Here is a 23192-nt window from a genome sequence, read left to right on the forward strand (position 1 = left end):
CCTGCCTGTGGTCCGCGCGGTCATGCTTATAAACGGCTTTGTGCCGCTTCCCCTTTATAGAAATCAAGGCTCTTTATTACTCCTCTTTCGTATGCTCGGTCGGTGCAGCAATAGCTGTTAGTCACAAATAGCGTCTGTCGGGGTCATGGGTACTAATCCCACCCAAGATCATGGAAGAGGGCATGCTGTCTGTTGCTCATTGTTACAGATAGCTACCACCCTTCAAGGCTTATCACAGCAAACGTGATGTACTCAACACATCCCACGGTCCTCTTGTACTTCCCCTCATCGGTCATCCCACCATCGGACTCTCAATGTCCCCGGCGCCAACAGGAGGGTGTTGACAGGGGTCAACTAGCTCAACGTTTATCTTGTTCGTGGAGTGCATGATACAACCATCACTTCTCCAGAAATTACCCAATTGGGGATTCTAGCTTATCCCCAACCCAACTCAACTCGTTGCTAGCCACGGATTTGATCCTTTACAAATCAATGAACTTCAATCACTGATTGTGGTCGCTAGTCTTGGCTTGGTTCTGCCTCGGCTGGGTTGATCCTTCCTCGGCTTCGAAGGGGGGCTGATGGGGAACTGAGCATCTGCTTCATCCTGTGAGGTGTTGCTCAACCTCTATAAATGGCGGCCGAGGAACTTTGTCGTGGACTTCTCTATCAAGTAGCTCCCCAAGAGTCCCTCATCTAGACCCATCTATCTTGACATCTAGAATTTATTACATAAATATTTGGCAACATGCCTTCTGCGGATTGGAAAGCGCTCATTGAGGCGAAGCGAGCCCATCTCTATGCTCAGATTTGTCCTGAATGGCGCCTCCCAGACAAGATCACCAACCAGATCCACCACACGTCGGACGTCAGCGCCTTTGAACTTTTCAACAACACGATTCTCCTTTCCCATAGAGAACGTGAAATTACGGAAAAGTACGATGCTTCTACGATAATCGAGATGATGGCCGCCGGGGCCATCTCGTCGGTCGAAGTTACAACTGCCTTTTGCAAGCGCGCTGCCGCCGCACAACAACTGGTCTGCATCTCCCTGTCTACTTGGATGTTGTGTAGAAGTACTGATGCTGTCATAGACAAATTGCTTGACAGAGATTTTCTTTGAAAAAGCCTTGGAGCGAGCAAAGGAGTGTGATGACTTCCTCGCCAGAGAGGGGAAGCCTATGGGGCCATTTCACGGGATGCCCATCAGTCTCAAGGTCAGTAGATGGTTGGAATTGCTTTGTCCTCAGAAAATCGTTTGATGATTGGTGCAGTCCACTGATATTTTCGTATCTTAGGACATGTTGATGGTCAAAGACGAAGCGGCTACTCTCGGATTCGTGTCATATCTGACCAAGCCCAAGGCTGACGGAAACTCGGTCATAGTGGATATGCTCTTGGAAGCTGGCGCAGTGCTGTATTGCAAAACCAACGTCCCCCAGACTCTCTTTGTGCGTTCTAACCTTTGCTTCTTTGGCGTCTCAGTGTGACTGACATATATCAGGTCTGCGAAGGCATGAACAACGTCTTCGGACACACCTTGAACCCTCACAAGTTAAGCCTCACCCCAAGCGGAAGCAGCTCAGGAGAAGGCGCGCTGGTTGGCTTCCGAGGATCTCTGCTCGGTGTGGGCAGTGATATTGGAGGTTCTATCCGAGCCCCGTCTCTATGCTGTGGCGCTTTCGGGTTCAAGCCGACGGCCAACCGTATTCCTTGGAGCGGCCAACAGGCTCTGATACCCAAAGGCTGGCCAGGAGTCGCTCCCAGCCTGGGACCGCACGCTCAAAGCGCCCGAGACTTGACCCTCTTTTGCAAGACGGTTATCCAGAGGGAACCCTGGACTCGTGACTCGACAGCTCTTTGTAATCCCTGGAGAGACGTCCCAAGAAAGAAGCAGCTGACAATCGGATACTGGACTGGCGATTCCGAGCTCCCCATCTTTCCACCCGTTGCTCGGGCCTTGGATGCAGCGGCCCTGGCTATGAAAGCAGCAGGCCACCAAGTCAAGCCCATATCAGCCCCCTTGCCGCTCGCGCAGGCTGCCATAATCTTTGCGAATTCAACAAAGCTGGACAACAAAAACCAGATAATGCAAATTCTCGCAGACGGAGATGAGCAGCCAATCCAGGCATTGCTCGACATCAATGCTGCCTCGGGTCTTGAGCCACGCGAGTACACATTGGATGACCTATGGGATTTCAACCGTGACCGTGAGGAATACCGTCAAGCCTGGCACAAAGTCTGGATGGAGAATGGGATTGATGTGTTGCTGTGCCCTGGAAGTCGCGGAACAGCTGTGCCCCATGGGAAATATGGTGTGCCTTGGTATACAATGATTTGGAACCTTCTTGATGTGAGTGGTCAAGGGGAACCTTCCTAGAGACCTTTACTAACTGGTGATTCAACTATCTAGTGTCCCGCCTCCGTTATCCCTTTCTTGAAGGCAGACAGGGCCATTGACTCGCAGACAATGGAGGATTGTAAGTTTTCCTATTCTTTCCGATCCCTGCAAATCTGACCAAAATGTCTCTCAAGATGATCCTGAAGCTGTGCATGGTGCGCCGTGCAGTTTCCAAGTAGTTGGGTGGACAGGCCGAGATGAGGAAGTCTTGATGGCTACCGAAGTGATGGCCGAGGCCGTTGAAAGCACGGCTGCCACAGCGCACCTTTAGACCATGACGGGCGCCGTTATCAGGATGGCAGATGAATTATTACACTCGCTTGTTCGCTTCATAAGATCCGCTGTCTATATCTTCTCATCTCCCCTTTCTAGAGTCTGCTCACCAATTCGCCCTCCCTCTCAATAAACCAGTCCACCGTCGTTGAGATGCCCTCCTGTAACGAAACCTTGGGTCTCCAACCAAGAACAGTTTCCGCAAGCGTCGTGTCCGGTTTTCTGTTGATTGGATCATCCTCCCTTGCTGGGAGCAGGTTGATCGGCACGGGATTCCGGTGTCCCAGTTTTGAAGCAACGACTTGAGCGATCGTCTCTGCAATCTCGCTGATTTCGATCTCGCAGTCGCTTCCAATGTTAACGGGACTGGAGTAGTCGCTGTTCATGAGTGCTTCCAATCCTTCCACGCAGTCCTTGGCATATTGGAAGCATCGGGTAGAATGTCCGTCTCCAAAGATGGTCATGGGCTCTCCCTTCAATGCTGCCATGATAAAGTTGGGGACTGCTCGGCCATCATCCTCGCCCATAAATGGCCCGTACGCATTGAAGATCCGGGCGATCCGAACCTCTAGTCCGTGTTCAAGATGGTACCCGTATGCCAGGGCCTCCATGACTCTCTTGCCCTCGTCGTAGCAGGCGCGGGGGCCAAAACAATTCACATTCCCTCGGTAGTCTTCTGATTGGCATGGGATCTGAGAATCACCGTAAACCTCTGATACGTGGTGTTAGTAAACGGTAGAAGTTGTGCAATTGGTGAGGCGGTACCTGAGGTGCTGGTTAGTAGTATCCGGGCGTTGTGCTTGACTGCGTAGTCCAAGACATTCGTCGCTCCATTGAAGCAAGTCTGTAAGATATCTATTGGGCGCGTCTCGAAGTGTACCGGGCTTGCGGGGCATGCGAGATGGTAGATCTGGTCGACTCCGGCTATAGAGGGCAAAGGGTCTCTCACATCCGACCTTGGCACGTTAGAATGTAGGAGGTGATGGGGATGGATTCGCGCACTGGATGTATCGTAACTTCTTGTTGCCTCTTAGGCCATCAAAGTTGCTGCGCGAGCCCGTCCATAATGAATCAATGACTACTACTTCGTGATTGTGGTCGAGAAGAAGTTGCACCAAGTTGCGGCCGAGGAAGCCAGCTCCCTTTCACCGCCGTTAGTACACCGTATCCTAGGGAGAAGGTTAACTTGCTTACACCAGTAACTAGAATCACCATTTTTGCGGTTTGATGAATGAAAAGAGAATAATGAGTTAGGTTTTGAACTTAGTATTGGCAAACCTGGGACAGCTCTATTTAAGAGGCCGCGAGCTCGCTACCAAGATCCCGTCCACAGACATCATACATCATCGGATCCGAGTATCACTGCGCCATGTACCTGCCTTGACGACATGTCTGCGGTCATTATTGGGTCAAGACTGAGACATCAGCTTTCAGCTGCCCGCGGATTCGTCCCAAATCAGGGTCAGCCAAGACAAGCAGTGTTCGCTTCGGGTTCCACTGACGTCAGAGCTAGTGTGTCGATCCTCCAAATGAGGTAAGGGGCATTCCGGTTGGGACGCGAAGCTTGAGCGATTGGCGGTGGCGGCGCAGGCAGAGAACAGGGCCTGGGAGGTGCGTTGCTAGTATTTCGCTGAGGAATAGACGACGTGGAGTCTTGTTGATATGTCAAGTGTATTTGAATCCTTCCAGCGTGAGCTCATTCCCTAATATTGGGTGTAACGTGCGAGTACTCGGTTCGCTTAACTTTGATGTGTTGTACAACTCTGGCTGACACAGCTGCACAAGTCTGTACGAGCAATGATTCATAGACCTCGCCTAACAAGAGCCAATAAAATTAGTGCATTGAGAGGAAAGTCAAGTGAGGCCGTACTCTCGGATTGTCCCGAGGCGACGAACAGTAGTTAAATTTCTATCGGCTTGCTCAAACCATCAACATACCTTGGTTGCACTCACTACAAATGTCACATTGTGAACAAACTCTTCACCACTCATGAACCGATGCCCAGGTTTTCTGTTAACATAAGCCCCTGGCACGACCGGTTAATGTCTGAGGAGATGACTGCGGTAACTCCCGATTGCCCCGGCTTACCCTATAACCATATTGAGGTTTCGAGCGCAATAGGAACTTTCTATGTGCTGTATACTGCTCGGCAGGCCTTCAAAGTTGTAAATCAACTTCCGAAATAAAATGAAGATACTTAAGAAAAATTGCAGACCCGTGTAGTTCACATTTCAGGTCTTCCAGTCTTCTCAATTGTCTTGTCCACTTAACGCTTGTTCTATCAAACCCCTCACCAGCCATCAGGTATGAGAATTAGATGCGAGCCCTAGAAACAGCAAGCCTCCATAGACTAGCCCTGAGGGGCACTTCGCCAGATTAGTCGCTTGAGAGAACGCAGTAAGCTGCATTATGCTTGTTTGCCTTGGCAAGCTTCATCGGGGCCCGCTTCCAGGCAGTTCCTAACCCTTCATTATGGTCGAATCACTCGACGCTGCCAAAGTCCATACGCTTTTGCAGCACATAGCGCAGACGAGGAGACTTGGGCTCTTGGGGGCTGGCTCTAAGCCTCAATAAGCTACCGCATAGTAAGCCCGAGTGCTCCCTGAATCCTTCTGCAAGACTTTGTGAAGTCCGGAGGACTCTAGATGACTGTCTCAATACATACTTACAGTAAGCGGAGGGTCTTTCCTCCGCATTGTTATCCATCATAAAGGTGCATGAGAGGCTTGAGGTCCGAGATCGTCAGTAAAAGGTTATCGAGAAAAGTCACACCTGCCCCTTTCACCATATCTTGAGCCTTCCTTCTTTGAACTATGTCTTTCTTAGGCTCATTTCCCACTTGGAGCTGCATGAGAATGATAGGTAGCAGGTCTACCGTGGTGTGGAGAGCAGGGCTTAAGCTGACTTGGATGCTGACAGCATAGGAAGGTCGTGCAGGTGGCGCCCAGTCGGAATGCTCCAACTGGGTATATAAGATCTCGGCACGTCCCGCTGACAAGGATTGCGGCAGTTGAAAACTACCCCAAGATGTCGATCTCATTGAACATGCGACACTGACCCGCCCCCATCCCAGCTTACGACGGATGACAGGATTTCTCAGCTCGGGCGATCGGTGGATAGCTCTGGGGGGAGGGCGCCACTGACGGGATATTGGTAGCAGAATATCACTGCGGCGCATGCTCGCCAAGTGAGTGGTTTCGCGAATTAACGGGAAAAGACCCATCCGAGACGAGTATGGCGATGCTGGGCCGAATGGTTGGCTCTCTTGGCTGAGCTGAGCACTGGGAAGCGGGAAATTAGGGTCTGTGTAGGACAACAGATGAAGGAGAGGTAGGCCAATGGTGGAATTTTTGAAATAATATAGGGGGTGAGTGTGGGCTAGAAGGAACTCCCTCGCAGTGATCATCCAGATCTGACTCGACCCCTTGCAGTCAGCATTCTGATCTGCATGAAAGATAGGTCTTTTTTAGGAATGCATAGTTTCAAGCGCATTATTCTACCCATTACAGAAATTTCTATAAGCCGAGTGAAACAAATGAGGCTACGAAGGAGCTGGCACACAAAGATGCAAATTATAAAAGGGAAGACCGAAGACACGATCTTTTTCCATCAACAGCAACTACAATCACAGCAGAAACAAACAATCAACCAACCACCTTACAGACATCTTTTACCTTTTCTTCAACATGAAGTTCTCCCTCGCAACCATTACGGCTCTCGTGGCTGCCTCTGCCCCTGCCGCCATGGCTGACGGCTGGGAGTGCAACGGCTCTTGGGGCGATGGCGGCCTGAAGCGCCTTTCCTTCAAGTTCCAGGGCTACTGCGAGGATAGATACGGCCAGTGCTTCTTGGCTGCCATTCGTGGAAAGGGCCTCACTGTTCACAACTGGCAGTGCTGGAAGCGCGATGATGGCTGGTGGCAAGCTGACCTGAGCACTACTGCTGGGTAAGTGTAGTCTAATTGTATAAAACAATATATCGCTCACTGACGTGTCATCTTAGACTCGCCTGGCAGGTTAACAATGCCATTGAGCAGGTTACAGGCTCTTGGCGCGGTTGCTGGCCAAACCAGTAAATGGCGACCATCTTGGCTACCTTTCTTGGCCTTACACGATATTTGTCCCAAGACAACGACTTACATAGGGTTTCACCTTGAAGGGGCTAAACTTTGGATATGCGCTAGCTTTATATAGCATTCTTGTATTTCAACTACTCGTATGAGTCTCCGACGATAGCAACAATACAAGTCTACAATCATAACTATCCTGCTGCTACGGATGTCTTACTTCATGGTGCTACAAGTTTTGTTGACCCAAGCCTGTCGACATTGGCGTACCAAGACGCTCATTAGAGGCTGGGGGCGACGAGACATGGTCAAAACGATGGTGAGGCCTCTTGTCGTGCGGTAACAAGTCTTCCAGGGGTTGGCTTCCTACCCGGGGGAAGGGGTATCCAGGATAGTGTAACACATGGCTTACTTCATACTATTAGAGTAATATCATAACTTTATGATAAAAAATTAACATAATGTGATAATATTAGATTTTAATTATAATAAAATAAGAGTATAATAATAAGGTCTTAGCAAATATATTATCCTTAACTTGCTAGCTTTATGATATAGTGCGAATGACTGACCTGCACCCCCCGTCACACGGGTAGGTCAAGAGACCTATGAAGCATCAAGTGGGCTGAGGCAAACTCGAGGCGAAGTATGAGATATTCGTGGGAAAGTGGGACAGGACTTTGACTTAAGGTAATGAAAGGGATACGATGCAAGAAACAGAGGCGAAGGTTAGGTTTTCTTTTGTTCCCGTCATGTTAAAGAACGGGGTGCCACGTGATGTAGCACGTGGTGAACAAGACTCCTTCCTTCAACTTACCCACACAGCTCGGCCGTCGACCTCTCAAGTTGGCATCACCATCCCATCCATATCAAAGAATTACAGGCATCTATCTCTATCAAGGACGACCCAAGAAATCGACGACAAGATGGTGATGGGCAGCGACAAAATCATGTACTAGGAGGAGACAGGAACTTCGCACCTGGCGATAAAAAATCCCGAAACAGGCGCTGATGAACCCGACACGAACTGGCTTTTCCTTGCCATCGACGGCGCCCGTCGCGAACAATGTCCGCGCGCAGGATGGGCCGTCTATTACGGTCCAAACTCTCGCAACAACTCCTCTGGTCTTGTCCCAGATCCAATGCCGCAAACATTCTCCTTTGCCGAGATCCAGGCCTTGAAATACGCCCTAACCAGTATTCGCAATCTTCTCTCCAGTGGTAATCCGTACTCGAACATCTGCATCAGGACAAGCTCCGCATACCTCACAAGCATGATGCAAGGAGATCTTCGAACTTGTGTACAGAACGGTTGGAGGCTTGGGAATGGGACCTACTTGGAACACGCCGAGTCCTGGGAGTGCATCAATGACACTCTTCGTGACCTGGAAAGCGTACACGGTGGGCAGACCAATTTCTGTATTGAACATGTTCGTGGGCGCGCGAATACAGGGGCCAGTGGGCTTGCCTACAGGACTATTGACGCCCACAACCTAGTTGAGGAAGCCCAGAGCTACGCCAATTAACTGTGGGTGGCGAGGGAGTCTTGAGATTGGACGTGGGCTGCTCCGTGCCATGATGGCAGGCTCTATCATATACCTAACTGGGGTCTGAGACATGCTCGTGGACACTGTTAGGCCCTGTATGGCCTGAAATGAATACTAGATGCTTACAGCCGGAGTTGAGTTCCATGTAAGTAGTGAGACTAAGCTCTAGCATCTTAATCCCAGGGAAACTTGCGAAGAAGCAGCCTTGTGCATGCAAGCTCACAAGAGGCTGGTTATGGCTCACCAAGATAGCAACCGGCGCCACCCCTTCTTATCTGAATCCTTCAACTCCCTCTGTTCCATGTTTTTGGCCTGTATTTCCGCCTGCAGGGCTCTTTCTGCGCGCTTGATGGTTTCCCAAGCTTCCAGGAACCGCGACGACTCTCTGACCACCTCGATCTGGATGTCGATCAAGTAGTATTTGGACGATTTGTGTACCATTGGTTGTGCATCGACTCGGACACTGTGATAGTCGAGGAAGATATGCTCTCCAAAGAGGTTCGGCCGAAATAAAGGCTGCATCTGTTCAAATGTCGGTGTGATCCCTTTCTCCTCGCCTTCTGCGGTTACGGACATGGGCAGCTCTACTGCGTGAAACGCAACCTTTAGTCCTGGGGCTGAGCCGAGCATCACCAGCAGTCGCTCCTTGTCGTCACGTCTGAAAACTATTCCTACGGAGGCTTGGCCGGCTGCCTTGTTGAGTCGGTATGTGGTGGTCCATTTCCTCGAGAGCCATGCACGCGGGGATGCTCTGGATGAAGTGACGGCTTCAAACTCGCCAAGTACGCTTCCGGGCGAGGATAAGATTCTTGTTACAACGTATGCGGTCGGATCAGGGCCTTTACGTAGTTGGAGAACGTGAGTTGGAAACACTCCCTCAACTGGAGACTGTTGGGCATCTTGCCTGACGTATATCGAGCGAAGGTTGCCTCGCTCATTGACCTGGGCAAACTGACCCACTCGGACACGTGCATACTGCTCGTCACCCTCTGAAACCTTCCGTAGGTAGAGTGCTAGGAAACTGTTGTTCTCATAGTCCTTTGGGGAAGGACAATCGATGGCAGCGACGAAGAGATCGCCGTCTTGCCGAGTGAGGTGAAGATCAATGCGAAGGCCTCGGTTGGACATTGAGTATGGGGTTCTCGGCTCCCAGTCTTCGTAAGGTACGACCGAGTTGGAGAATCGAAAGTTGGTGGGCGATTTGGCGAGGAGACCGTGATGTGCATCCGGAGAGGCATCTCGGTCTGTCCAGGCAAAAATTGACTGGTCGTCAGATTGCTTCATGATTTCTTCCTGCAGTCGGAGAAACGCCCTGTCTCCTTCTCCATATAGCATCGGCATGTTGACGCTAAAAAGCCCCATTAGGGAGTAAGCGACATCCTCAGGTCGCGTCGTCTGACGTGAGGCTGCCCAGGACATTCTCTTTGCGACGCTCGCAGACTGGATTGGACGATTGTTTATCAGGATGTCCTCGTCTATACCCGTAATTGTTGACAGAGTCTTGCTCAAGGTTTTCTTTTCGCCGACGCGAACCCAGTTCTCACCATAGAAGATGAGGTCTCTGGGTGCCACCAGCTCTTGTAGTGTCCACCCTCTTGTGAACCACCGACTGCTGGTAAACGCAGAGTCGAGTAAAGCCATGTCGACATCTCCAGGGCAGTCTGTCAGATACGCATAGCATCTCTCGGCCTTGCTATACCATTCAAACATAGAGTTGATCGATTCTGACAACTCCGCACTGCTGCGCTTGTCGATGCAACAGTTGTCGGCCCAAGCATACTCGTAGCCGTCGGCGATCGCTTGCCGACAGGTATATTCAATTTTGTGATATGAGCTCTTTTGTTTGGCATTATTGGAAACAACGTCTGTATAGATGACCTCGTCGTCGGTCCAGGTATGAGACAGAATGGCATAGGGAGGAACATTGTTGGGGCTGAAATCGACCATTTCCAGACCCCGAGGGGAGTCGACAGAGGCGACTTTGAGTAGACGCATGATGATAGCTGAAGGCTCGCGTTAAATGCGAGAATTAGCTTGTGAGTCTTATAAGCGAGTCCTTATTGTACCTTGCAGAGTCGCACTTGTTTCAGGTGGAACGATCGAGGCTGGGGCATTCCTTGCCTTCGGTTGTACCACATAATGAAACTGAGACAAACTCAGGTGCCAAGTATTTAAAATATGGAATTCGGCCCCCCCTGTCGTGCCCGATGCCAATCGGAGACCAGGAGAGGTGCTGCGCCGCATCCTTTGGGGGTGACAATAGGAAGATTGCCTCGGCTGCTGCAGGGGGTGGAATCTCCTCACTGTAACCGGGCGAACTCAGGCGCCAAGAAACAGTGGTCTCACGCCTTATAAACCAGTTAATAGCCGTTGTTATACCCGTGCTTAAATAACCAGTTTGGTCTCTAACTACGCTGCAAGCCCACCTGACCTACCCATGTATTGCGATTGAAAATGGCCTCAACTGCGGCAACTACAACGACTCCTGGCATTGGACCAGCTAAAACGGTGCCCGCAGATCTGATTCAGACAGAGTACGATCCACCCACCTGTCCCTTGAAGCGTGACCAGCTAAACAATGTACAGGGAAAATACCGTCTCAGCACCTGAACAATTTCCCAATAAGGTGGCACCAGGGAATGAACTGAAGATCGACGATGCCCCGGCTCCTGAAATGGTGACGCCCCTTAGCAGATTGGGAGAGAGGCCGGAATTTATCGATTGTCCGTTCTGCAAGAGACGGACCGAAACGACTATTTCGAAAGAAGGGAGTGATACTCAGTGGTAAGAATGACTACGAATATTGACGAGACAAGTGACTAATAGCTGGTTAAAGTCTCCTTTCAGTCCTTTGTTGCTTAGTCTGCATCTGCCTGGCTTGTCTTCCCAGCCTTGCCGGATGGGCCGAAGATATCCACCACAGTTGTTCGAACTGTAAGAGGAGGGTTGCAACTAAGCGCCACAGCGGCACAACTCAAGTGTATGCTTCTGATCTGGCGGTCCAAGTGCCTAGCAACTACGCGCCAACACAAGCGATGTCAATGCCTCAAGCTTCTACGGAACAAAAGCTCTCATCATGATAGAATTGGCAAGGGGATTAGGAAAAGGGAAAATGATATGCTGATTTGACTGGATCAAGAATGCCATGAGCAAGATTCCCAGGCCGACCTAGCTCGTGGAGGTATCCTCCTGAAAGACAAAAGGGAGAGACAGGATAATGTAATAGACAGTGGAGAGATTAGGCTGTTGGTTGTGAGTCTCATTGCCTTCCTTGGAATGATTATGTCGTGGCCGAGGAAGAGGCTATTTGCGAAGGCTAGTGAGATTAGACCTTGTAGCACTTGGTAGATACGGAGATGTGTTTCGTCATAAAGCACTCAATTCCCGTCTATCTAGCTTGGCTCAAATCTACAGCCCTAACTGCTTGCCCGAGTTGATCAGACCGTGTGCTGGTGCTCCAGAGAACTCCTCCACTAGCTTTCGCATCTCCTCGATCAAGCTGGGCCATTGCGGTTGTTGAGTGCTCAGAAAAGCAAATAGAAGTGGACAAGTACGTACATTCTTCTGAAGAGTGGAATCTCCGGGTAAAGAGTCGAGTCATGGATGATTACACGACTACCACGTCAAGTCAGCAAGACAGTTGGGAAGCTCGATGTGAAAGAGAGAACACCAACGTGGAGTAGATGGCGTTCCTGGCATCCCAGTCACCTTTAGGCTCGGATTTCGGAATGCGTTTGTGATAGCTTTCTAGACATTTTTGTGCCCAGTCAATGTCGTCATCATCCCGCACCAAGCGCAGGATTTCCAGACTCAGCTTGAGTAGACACGTTCCCGAGCCACAAGTCACCGTGGAGGAGCACAGGCTTGATGCTTCTCCCGCCTGTCTCCAGAGGTCGAAGCAGTCTCGGGATGACCGTGTCAAAGAATGGGCCTGACAGCTGTTGCAGCTCCTCACTTAGTCCTCTCGTCTCCTCCTCAAGTTTCAGCCTGTGCCGCATCCCTCTAACATAGAATTCTTCCCATGTATCGGTCCAAGTGTTGTCCTGCTAAAGGGTCCCATTATATGTAGCTATGTGGAAGCCGAATTTGCCAGTGGGATTCGCGTCGATGCTGAGGGTGTGGAGTTGAGCGACCGCGTCGGTGAAGAGTGGGATTGGGGGCTTGTCTTCACCGGGGTCATGGAAAGAGAAGAGAATGAAATAGCCATCAGAATTCTGCAGTTTCCACAAGCGACTGGTGTGGGAGAAAACTCCGGAATTATCTTGTTGATTAGCTTCATGGACAGGCGTTAGGCCCCTCCCTACGCTGTATACTTGATGAGTAGCTATCCATGGCTGGCCAGGTGAAAGAAGTACTTGCTTTGAGAAAATAGGAGAGTTGCGAGCCCTGGATATCGAGGTCGAGCCGCGCTGTGGTATTCCAGTTGCTTCTGCTATGGCCCTGGCAGCCTTTGACGACGGCATCTGGAGGGAGACCTAGAGGACTAGTAAGAAAGACATTGGCACCAGCGTCGGTAAGAAAAATGTCACGAGAAATGATGGCTTCATCTAGTTCGACAGGACCTTCATGGACCTTGGCGTTGTTTTGTACTTGCCAGTAATCCTGCGACATGGGGAGAGATAGCCTTGACAACCATACGAAACGCATTACCTCAGTAGACATGTCTACCTGGCCTAAAGTACTCAGTGCTGCCAAGAGTTGTCACATGCCCTGGCTGTGGCTAGAACAAAGAACTGCTCGGGTTGAGGCAGGGACACCACACAAGCTTTCGATGACAGGGTGAAGTGACACAGATGGGGTATCCAACGTGGTTGGTTCCGACCCTTGAGATGTCAGACGTGGCTATAAAGCACGCTCCCTCCATGCCAGCTCCTTTGTTAAACCAAGGCAAAATGGCTCAAGCAGGCGGAAGCGGTGGGTGAGCCTTCGGATACCCCTTTTTGCCTTTTTTGCCCTTTCTAGTCTTTTATGGTTTTTTTTTTACTTCCAAGAGCATAGTACAGAAAGAAATAAAGCCGTGATTTGTTTTATTTTCTGTCAACAGGCGCGCGTTGGCCCCGATGTGATTCCATAACTGCCCAACCGGGGGTGCTTTGCAGATCGTCCCTGGCACCAATATGTGTCCTTACTGACAGCATTGAACATCAGAGGGATATATCTTGAAGTGCTTTTCTATAGTCATTCCATCGCACATCAAACTTAACTTCGTGCAGCTGTTCCTCTCTCTGCTGGTCGAGCACAGTTGGAAGAGTGCTCACACTCCTGGTCCAGCCTTCCGTGTGGAACTTGATGATTGATCCTTCAGCAAATGATTGGACACTGTAATACTGGTCCTAGTATAAGATAGACCCGAATATATCAAGACACTGCAAGGTTATTTGCATTTCAATAGTTAGCAGCGGGCAGGGCTCACCCCATATTCCAAGCCAAGTATCTGCGTGAAGGCAGTAACTCCATTCCTCTCTTCACTCGGGCTACAATCTGACGCAGAACGGAACCATAAGTATCAATGCGAAGTCTGTTGTCAAGTTATTCTGAATGACACTAAAGACTCAAAAGCTGAGTTTTCGGGAATCCACGGACTGCTCGATTGAACGCTATCACTGTGTTCGCGACCTGGTTTCACCATCATGCCTTTGCTGCACCCGCGACGAATATGCCACTTTATTAATGCCACCTACCTTTTTGAGGCCGTTATGCGGTAGTCGGCATCCAATTCCGCACTTGTGGTGGGATTTGTCTGTCGACCAGAGCCCGATGGCGTTTCTCATCACCGCTGAAAACCCCTGTCATTCACTCAGCCGCAGAATCTGGCAGCGCTTAGTTATTAGACAAACGTGGAGCGAACTGCAACTGAATGCTCGCTTGGGCGCATTCTTTTTCCGGCAAGAACACGTAGCTCCAGCTGATTCGAGAGCGTGGTAACGCAAAAGATGACATATCGCCCCGACTGTGAGAGGAAGAGGCATCACGTAGACAATATTCATGTCCTCGCTCAAGTCCCTTGCTCTCCTTTCCCGCACCTTCTTGTCAGATGCCTTTTCTTCCTTTCACCGTTACTAATAAAAATACCATGGAGTGATAAGGCTGTCGCTGGCACTACACAGCTCCAACTTGTCCCTCTTCATCACCAACTCCCACTGCATATCACCAGCGTGAGTTATGAGCATGTGTCTCAGCTTTCACCCTTCTCTGCTCGTCTTTGCGGCATGCGTCGCGCATGTCGCAGCTGATTCTGGCGATGATTTCTCCAACAATCTCTTCTCGGATCTTGCACCGTACGTGTGAAAACCACCTCCCAGTTCAAGCGTTCTGACGCGATTAGGCTACTAGCACTTTTTGGCGAGCGAGCCACCATGCAATTCATGAGCCAGTCCATAGGTTGGGCTGATAATATTATCCTCGCCATGGCTCCGTTGGGCATCATCACGATCATTGTCAGTGCTATTCGTGTTGGCGGCCCTTCATGGCTGAAAGCCCTAGTCGGGAGAGCCAGGGAGAACATTGCTGTCGCTGAAGCGGAATTGATGTCATCTACTTCGAATGAAGTCTGTGAGCTGTGGAACGGCAACGATGTGGTAAGGTGCATGGGGACAGCTCCCATCTCAGAGTTCATCTGCTTGGTTCCCAAAAATGGTGAGCATAAGAAAGCACTGGGGTTTCAGGTTCTTAGCCTCGATGAAGCCCTGCACAAAGGATACGTGAAAAGGGCCGGTTAGTAATGCGATCCATGGTTACTATGGGGTAGAATACGCTGACTGTTTGCCAGAGAACAGCGTCACAGACCGTCTACGTCGAATACGCTCTTCGGTAGCAAAGCGCAAACGCTCGGGTGTCGAAGATGGTGTACCAAAACCCGCATTGTCAGAAATTATCATTATTCGCAACCAGCGAGATGCTTCCCCCAATATCTCACTCAACTGCCACGGCGATATCTGGAGAGGAGAGCTTTTCCTGGTAGCCGTTTTTGCAATGCTCGTCCAATCTGCTGTCTTGGTGTACTCTGGTTTTGCTGCATATGGCCTCCAACTCTAAAAGACGAAAAGCCCATCGATGATTACGCATTCCCCTGCACTATCGTTGGAATACTGGTGCTGGTCTCGGGCTTGCTGATCTGTGCCCATGTCGTCGAAAACAGTACCAAAGAAGAAAGATATCGCCTGATGCAAGGAATGGCAGCGCGGATGATATGGCTGCAGCAACCCAAGATCGTCAGCGACCAGTTTTTTGACTCGTATGCCATCTTCCCCCGCCATGAGCGATCTGTCATCGCGACATCGAGTCGAAGGGCCAAAGTAAGACCCGCTCACGCAAGCAACCGAAGGAGCCGCCAAGATTACGAGAGCGATACAACGGATAAAGATCAGAGTCCAAGCGTTATAAAAGAGAGCAAGGCTTTCTTTGGTGCAGTAATTAGCCTCTCGGGCTTTATCGTGCAGTTTGTTGGCTTGCGCGGGATGCATTGGTCAGTGTCGATCGCCCAACTTACAGCAATCCTCATCATGACAGCTCTCAGAGCTTCAGTGCGCCGTGGGCTTGCAAAGCCCCCGCTGGACAAGTTTTCGATCCAGACTTCGAGTTAGAGTGGTTTTCATTGGCACTGATGGATCCTGATGACGTCTTGTGGCCAACCTCCGAGCGGAATGTTAAGGAGAGAGAGGTCAGAGATTGGAGGTTAGCAGCGACCGGTGGGAGCACCAATTCTTATTCACCGCTGCTCAATGCGGTGGGAGGGCCAGGTTCCAGCTCCAAGGCTCATCAAGCTAAGGGGATTCGGAGGGAACTGGGTGGATTCATGACCTCGCACGCTGGTACTTCTGTCGAAGCTAGCGTTCTTGCACAGGCTATCGGTATTGCACTGGATACTCTGTTGGGCTCTTCTACTGCTGTTGCATGGTCATTGCCGCTGAAGACGCATCTAGTCGACGCAAATGGCCACTCGGACGTGTTTTTCACATTACGGCGGGAGAACGGTAAAGACTTGGAAACCCTCGCTGCGGAGCTTGACGCCGCACTTTCATTGTGGCTGTTCTCTGTTAACCGATGCGAAACAAATCGAGGCTCAAGCAGGAACAGCACTTTCACTACAGCAACTTCTCCTCGTCCTAAGGGCCCTCTATGTGGTCCCAGCCTTCGACTTCTTGGCAAAGATGAGGACAGCCTCCGTCGGGATCTCCAGTGGTGGAGGCCGCACAAGGAGACCAGAGTTTCGAGGGTTCGAGAGCTTGATGAAGACGCAAAAGAGAAAGCTCACGATGATACCAAGGGACTTCTCGATGTGCAGAATCACATAGTTATCGGGTGCTGCCCCAGACAGAGCCGTACAGCTCAATCATTACATGGGCGGACTCGATATCAAAGCTCGCCGCTGCCCAAAATCGACTTCGGGAGCAGACGCAGAGCGGCGATCGACACTGCTGTAAATGAGTTCTTGGCTGTAGACTCATTCATTCCTCTAAAGCTACTTTACGCCCAACAAATATTTACGGCTTTCATGTGGTCTGCAGCCAACGCAATGCCCAGGTGTATACCCGGTGACTCCAGCCTCCTCTACGACGAAGGGGGAAGATCTCATCGGAAGTCGTTCAAGTTCCGAAATGAAGAGCTATCAAGAATTGCTCAAGATGTTTCCAACACGGGGCTGGGAAGTCTAGACGAGATCTTTCTGAGCATGATCTCCCCCCCGAGCGCGGAAAACAAACTGCCAGCGATGAACAAGATTATTGACTTAGTCTCAAGGCAAGCGAAAGATACCAACAGAATCAAGACTGGAAGAGGGCCTCCAAACCATACTTGTGGCTATTCAAAACGGCGCAGACCTTTCCGAAAAACAGCGCAATTGGCGTAAGGACCATAGCAGCGCTGCTAGAATACGCCAATCTCATAACGCAGGCCCTCGAGTTGAGAGAGCCTGTGGACACCTTGAGCGATTCTGTGGATACTTCAAGTGAGTCTAATGACGAGCACGAAGTCCATGACCCTTTGATCAAGGCAAGGGAGACGATTAAAACTTGACCGAACAATGGCTGGGGCCTGATGGCGATTCCATGGCCCCGGATACCCTGTCGTATTTGAGGACGTTGCATAAAGAATCAGGTCGCAAATGGAGAAGCGAGGTCAAACAATTGCCCTATGCCAAGCCAGAGGCGGCTTCAGGATATCCTCAAGCATTCGAGTTCGACGAGCTTCACCGGCTCTATTCTATACCTGACCAGTTCTTCTTGGACAGAGAGATCAAGGCAGCCAAGGGGCGAGGACAGAGAGTCAATCAGACAGACGTCTTCAACTGGACACCACTTCACTGGGCTGCGGCAAGAGGCAACGTCAATGCCGCCACGCAACTACTTCAGCACGAGGCAGAGGTGAATGCTCAAGACCTTTCCGGCATGACGCCTTTATACTACGCCTGTCTACAATGCAGACCATCGTTACTCAACCCGTTGATCGAAGCCGGAGCAGACGTTCAGATTTGTGGCTTGGATGGAGTGACACCACTGCATTTTGCAGCTATGCACAACTGGGTCAGTGGAGTCGAGTGTCTGTTTAAGGCTGGGGCATCCCCAGACGCCCAAGATCACACTGGCAATGCACCACTGCATCAAGCTGCATCTCGCGGGCACGTTGAGTGCACTGAGGCTTTGGCAAGAAGCGCCAACGTGAATTTAAAAAACAAGAACCGAGAAACCGCCTTGCACTTGGCCTCTGCACACGGACACGACACTGCCGTAAAGGCCCTTATTGCCCCAGACAGCGATGTTCACGCCGATGTTCACGCTAAGGATCGCCTCGGTCAGACACCGCTTCACATGGCCGCCATGCATGGCCATAAGGATGTTGTCAGAGCCCTCGTCGAGAAGAAAGCCAAGATGAGCGCCAAAGACAAGTCAGGCCATACCCCCGTAGATCTTGCTGCAGCACACGGTCATGAAGCGGTGGTGCGGTACTTTTCTAAGCGAAAATCCCGCGACACACCCAAGAGTTCCCCAGAAGAGAGGTATGGTGTCGCAATCAAGTTGCTTCGAGACACGGGAGTGGATATCAATGCTTCCTTGGAAGAGAGCATACGCAAGGCCATGCGAGACACTACAGAAGCCGGGAGCGCGGAGAGGATGAAATTGTCCTTGAGAGACGATACCAAGGTTTACGTTTTAGGCGAAAGTGAGACCGACACCAGTATCCAAAGCGTTCTATATGCTCGAGAAGACTCCAAGAGACTGCGAAAAGGGCGCCCTCCACATGGGAGACGGTAGTGATGACAGCAGCGACGACAGCAGCGACGACAGCAGCGACGGCAGCAGCGATAACAACAGCGATGACGATAGTGAGGACGACAGCGGGGATGACATCGAATACATCCATCGAAGAAAACGTCGAATGAAGGGTCCAACGAAGCATCGAACGAAGACTCGAGGTACACGTCAAAAAAGAAAGCGGAGATGACAGCGAAGAAAGCCTGATGACTTGTTGAGGATCTGTTGACGAGGGACAAACCACCTTGGGCAAATTTGAGACAGTTTGACTTTTCTTGGTATTTCCGATTCACCATGTTTATTCATGCATTTCATTCAAAGCCTGGATCTGTGTTACGTACATCAATGAGACTCTTTATTTGTAAGTCCCAGTTGAATCCAGACAGTAGGCGTAGAATGGTCCAATTCCTGGTGGGTGAGAGATCCAACCGTCTGTGTTACACCTGGGCTTTTTGGTGTTTTGGCCCCGGGTAAGCTACCTGGGACTCGCTTGGCTGCCAACAGGGATATTTTGAAAGTTTCTATTATTGTTATTTCAATGACGAGTCCGGCAGAGACCATTAAACGCATTAGCAAGAGATACGGTCATCACTACATGATGACATTGCGTTAAACAGAGCGTGTTTGACAGTATCAAGCTTGAGCTTGGGGTTAAAAAAGCTTCGTTCCTCAGCAAAGGAAAGGGGTTGAAAGACTCGAGATGTGTTTCGGATCTAAGCTTAGCCAATCAGATTCAAGCGGAGGAATTGATCCGCAGCGGTTAGATACGCACGGACATCTCGCTTAGGTCCCACCATTGAAACGTAAAACACCGCAACGAACAATGGGTATATGGCTCTCAAATTGAGAAGGCCGTCAACATCCCCCCACTACACCAAGTGCATCAACACTTGGCAATCTTCCGTAGTATAGTGGTCAGTATGCAAGCTTGTCACGCTTGAGACCCGGGTTCAATTCCCGGCGGGAGAGAGATCCAGCCACCTGTGTTACACAGGAATTTCTTTTTGGTGTTTTGCCTCTTGATCACCAGTCGCTCAGCTGCCAATAAGAACATTTTGAACAAGGAAATTTTGAACGTTTTCATGCTTTCGGTTAATAGATATCACGTATCCTTTTCCAGGAACCGTCGGGGAGATCTTTCTAGCGTATAATATCTATCTCTTGTGTTCTTGGCCCCTTAGCATCCCAGCCTAGTACTGTCTTGGGTTTCATTATGGGGCAACGGCCACTCAATTCTCAGCATGGTAAGCAGAGCCATTGTGCTCAAGTCATGAATTCAGCCTTCAAATATGCCTTTCTTCACGTTGAAGGGGCTGAGCTGGACAACCCCTGTTCATGTGGCGGGCTTGGCTCATCAGCCTCACCAGGCTGCGCTTTCAATCCTCTACTCTTTGCTGCCTAACGGCTGAATCATGCTACTCTTCCCATTGTTTTTACCTCATCTTAATCCATCATGGATCCCATAACCGCCCTCCAGACGGCATCCGCCATCATCAGCATCGTCGATTTTGGTTCTCGCCTCCTCTCCAGCACCTGCGAAATCTACCAGTCGGCTTCTGGTTACACTGCGCACGAAGTGGAGTTGTCAACCCTGTCGGAAGACCTGACCAGCCTCGGGAAGCAACTTCAAGATCGCCTTCCAGTAGCGTCCAGTGCAACCTCTGCCTCGGATAGGACTCTACAGAAACTCTCGGCGCGATGCATCGAAGCTAGCAACAAGCTACATTCGGCCATTCACGGTTTGCAGGCAAATCGGTCTGGAAAGGGAAGAATCAGCACAGCCGCCAATAGTTTCGCATCTGCCCTCAAGGCAGTGTGGAAGAACGACGAGATTGAGTCTCTGAGGGAGGAATTGACAGAGATTCGTTCCCAAATGACCATTGCAGCCATCATTTCCGTCTTGTAAGATCATGCCAGACAATCTGAGCATCTACCTAACATAATCATAGGTCGGAGTCCAAACAAGATGACAAGAGACACAAGGAGTTGAAGGATCGACTAGATCGGATCTCTAGGGAGCTCTCAAAAATGACAACACCGGAAAAGGCAGACCACCTCAGCCGTAGGCACCAAGATCTCGTTGATATCCTCTGGGGGATGGACTGGAAGTCGTGGGGAGCCAGCTATGGGGGAACCCTCTTAGTCGCATCCCAACCAGCCCCTCATGCCCGCGTCAATAGCGACATACTGATGAGGATCCTGACCAGTCTCTCGTTTCGGGAGATCAACTACCGAAAGGAAGCCATCCCTGACGCATATGCAAGCACCTGCAGTTGGATCTTTCGGGATTCTGAGACGGGCGAGAACGGGAAGCAACTGGAGTGGCCAAGCTTTCCAACGTGGCTGAAGCAAAGAGATGAAAAGATCTACTGGATCACTGGAAAGCCAGGTTCTGGCAAGTCCACATTGATGAAATACATCATCGAGAATCCAGAGATGGAACCTCATCTCCAGGAATATGCAGGAGATCTCCCCTGCTTGCAAGCCGGCTTCTTCTTCTGGAACCCAGGCTCAGAGATGGAGACGTCAAGAGAAGGCCTCCTTCGGACACTTCTTCACCAGTGCTTGAAACAGAGACCAGCACTCATCCCTGTTGTAACACCCCAGCGATGGGCACTGTACACTGTACTGGGAGACGAAACAGTTGCGCCAAAGTGGACCTGGAAGGAGTTGAAGCAGTCATTTGATGTTCTCTGCTCATTCCATGGACGAAACTTTCGATTAGCCTTATTCATCGACGGCCTCGACGAGTTCAAAGAGTCTGAAAACTCTCCCGATCTCCTAATCAGCTGGATACGCCATACAGCAACACAATATGGCATCAAGATATGCGTCTCAAGTCGCCCCTGGAACGTATTTGCGGACGCATTCGGGAGAGAACCCTCTCTAACAATGCAGAATCTCTCAAAGAGGGACATTGAGCACTTTGTCCGCACAGAGTTCGACAAAAGCATCGCGTTCCAAGAGGTGAAGGAAGTCTTTCAAGATGAAGCCACGTCAATAATCAAGGAGATCATCCAGAAGGCCCAGGGTGTATTCCTCTGGGTCAATCTCGTGGTCCACAATCTCCTCTGGATCCTGGTTGACAATCCATCCTTACCCGACCTCAAAGGTAAGCTCGCCGAGATCCCCAGTGACATCGTCGGGCTATACAATGCAATATGGCGATCCATCCCAGCCGAGAGGCAGTGTCGGTCGTCTAAGATCTTACAAATCTGCGTCAATGCACTGGAACCCTGCGAGGCAGAGGTCATGTGGCTTGCCACGGAGGACAACCCCAACCCGCATGCCATCACCAATGCGGGGATCCACAATGTCATGAAGCGAATTGTCGACGGCCATACAAGAGGCATATGCGAGCTGGTACAGGACCGAGTGCAATTCCTCCATCGGACAGCGGCAGATTGGGTCAAAGAGGATTCAACGAGAGCCGAAATCTGCTCCAAAGCCCCGCCAGACTTTGAGCCGAACCTCAACTTACTAGAAGCTTATATTCAGTACCAGACAGTGATGAAGGCGCACAGTCTTCCAACAGGGCTCGGACCATTTGACTTGGTCCGGATCTTGTTCGAATGCATAACCAGGCTCTACCACGCCGCCACCGCAGACAGGATAAGCCAGCTCAACGTCCGGCTCATCCAAGCCACGGACGACGTTAATAAGCAGGGATACGACATCCATGTCAAGGTCCAAGGTTTTTCTGAATGGGAGTCGGCAGCCCGGTCAAAAGACTCGACACCGGAAGGATGGTCAACCAGGCATTGGCTCGTGCAGCACACCGATGAACATTCCGAGGCCGAAAACTGCTTCGCCGGATTCGCCGCCAGCGCCGGCTTCGTCGACTATGTCAAAAAGAAGCTGAAAGACGACCCCTCCCTCCTCATCCCAAAGAAAGGCAGAGTTTCCATCCTAGAGAACGCCATATCCAGGCAAGGCCTTGGGAAACAACATCTTTTCACGTTTAAGTTCCTCTCATCTGAGCGTTCCTACAGGATGGGCAGACTCGAGATCATCCGGTTCATCCTGGAGACGAGTACGCACTGGTACAAGACGGCCCACGGCGAGCCGATGCTCGAGGCCGTAGCCGATCCGGAGTCGATGAGCAATGAACCAGAGGCAGCAAAGTGGCGCCAGGAGGTGCTTGAACTGTTGCAAGAATTCGGGTACGAGACCTCCAAGTCTTCGAGGAGTAAGCGAAATCAAGGAAGGGCGGATGACCCATACAAGCAAGTCAGTCACAAGAAAGCCAGTCACGAGAAGACTAGTCTCCTCAAGAGGTTCAAGAATGAGCTTAGAGACTTCTTTGGCAAATTTGAAACATCAAGGCGGGAGGGAGATAGTAATTAGAACGGCGACGGATTGGTGTTTTCCTTCCACTCTTTTCCTTTTCTGCGCATTGTTGAATCTCCCTTTTCTTTTTCTCTTTGGTTGTTTTGTCGTATCTGCCCCCCCCGAGTTTAGGCTAAGGTGGGCTGAGCCTGGGCTGAGGTACCCGAATTTCTCAGCTAAAACTGTTGAAAATCGACGACTGATTGTCCGATCTAACAAATGGATTTTGGAACTTGATTCTGTATGAGCTGGGTGGTTAATGGGCACCTCTTTAGTGACCACGAGTGAATAAATTTGAAGCCACTACTTAGATGTATCATAGATA

The 23192-nt window shown here is 50.5% G+C and overlaps 5 protein-coding genes and 1 non-coding gene across 6 annotated transcripts; 4 read left to right on the forward strand and 2 right to left on the reverse strand.

Moving 5' to 3' along the window:
- Positions 1–748: 748 nt before the first annotated feature.
- Positions 749–2672, forward strand: LRP88_14482 (uncharacterized protein; the record flags this gene model as incomplete). Its single annotated transcript, XM_083250826.1, has 6 exons — positions 749–1039; positions 1095–1217; positions 1299–1451; positions 1505–2353; positions 2414–2480; positions 2536–2672. The coding sequence occupies 6 exons, from the start codon at positions 749–751 to the stop codon at positions 2670–2672; spliced, it is 1620 nt and encodes a 539-aa protein (XP_083093458.1).
- A 97-nt stretch (positions 2673–2769) lies between these two features.
- LRP88_14483 (uncharacterized protein) lies at positions 2770–3889 on the reverse strand (the record flags this gene model as incomplete). Its single annotated transcript, XM_083250827.1, has 4 exons — positions 2770–3386; positions 3440–3518; positions 3760–3816; positions 3869–3889. 4 exons carry the CDS (start codon positions 3887–3889, stop codon positions 2770–2772), a joined length of 774 nt encoding a protein of 257 aa, XP_083093459.1.
- A 2472-nt stretch (positions 3890–6361) lies between these two features.
- Positions 6362–6750, forward strand: LRP88_14484 (uncharacterized protein; the record flags this gene model as incomplete). Its single annotated transcript, XM_083250828.1, has 2 exons — positions 6362–6621; positions 6678–6750. The coding sequence occupies 2 exons, from the start codon at positions 6362–6364 to the stop codon at positions 6748–6750; spliced, it is 333 nt and encodes a 110-aa protein (XP_083093460.1).
- A 1778-nt stretch (positions 6751–8528) lies between these two features.
- Positions 8529–10283, reverse strand: LRP88_14485 (uncharacterized protein; the record flags this gene model as incomplete). The annotated part of the gene is made up of 1 exon (XM_083250829.1): positions 8529–10283. One exon carries the CDS (start codon positions 10281–10283, stop codon positions 8529–8531), a length of 1755 nt encoding a protein of 584 aa, XP_083093461.1.
- A 9152-nt stretch (positions 10284–19435) lies between these two features.
- On the forward strand, positions 19436–19507 carry LRP88_14486. Its single transcript has one exon. It is a non-coding gene; the product is annotated as a tRNA-Asp (tRNA).
- A 484-nt stretch (positions 19508–19991) lies between these two features.
- On the forward strand, positions 19992–22885 carry LRP88_14487 (uncharacterized protein; the record flags this gene model as incomplete). The annotated part of the gene is made up of 2 exons (XM_083250830.1): positions 19992–20440; positions 20488–22885. 2 exons carry the CDS (start codon positions 19992–19994, stop codon positions 22883–22885), a joined length of 2847 nt encoding a protein of 948 aa, XP_083093462.1.
- Between the last annotated feature and the right edge of the window lie 307 nt (positions 22886–23192).

Source organism: Fusarium phalaenopsidis (assembly GCF_050370095.1).
Source record: "Fusarium phalaenopsidis strain FUZ10S chromosome Unknown contig_32362, whole genome shotgun sequence".
Classification (NCBI taxonomy): domain Eukaryota; kingdom Fungi; phylum Ascomycota; class Sordariomycetes; order Hypocreales; family Nectriaceae; genus Fusarium; species Fusarium phalaenopsidis.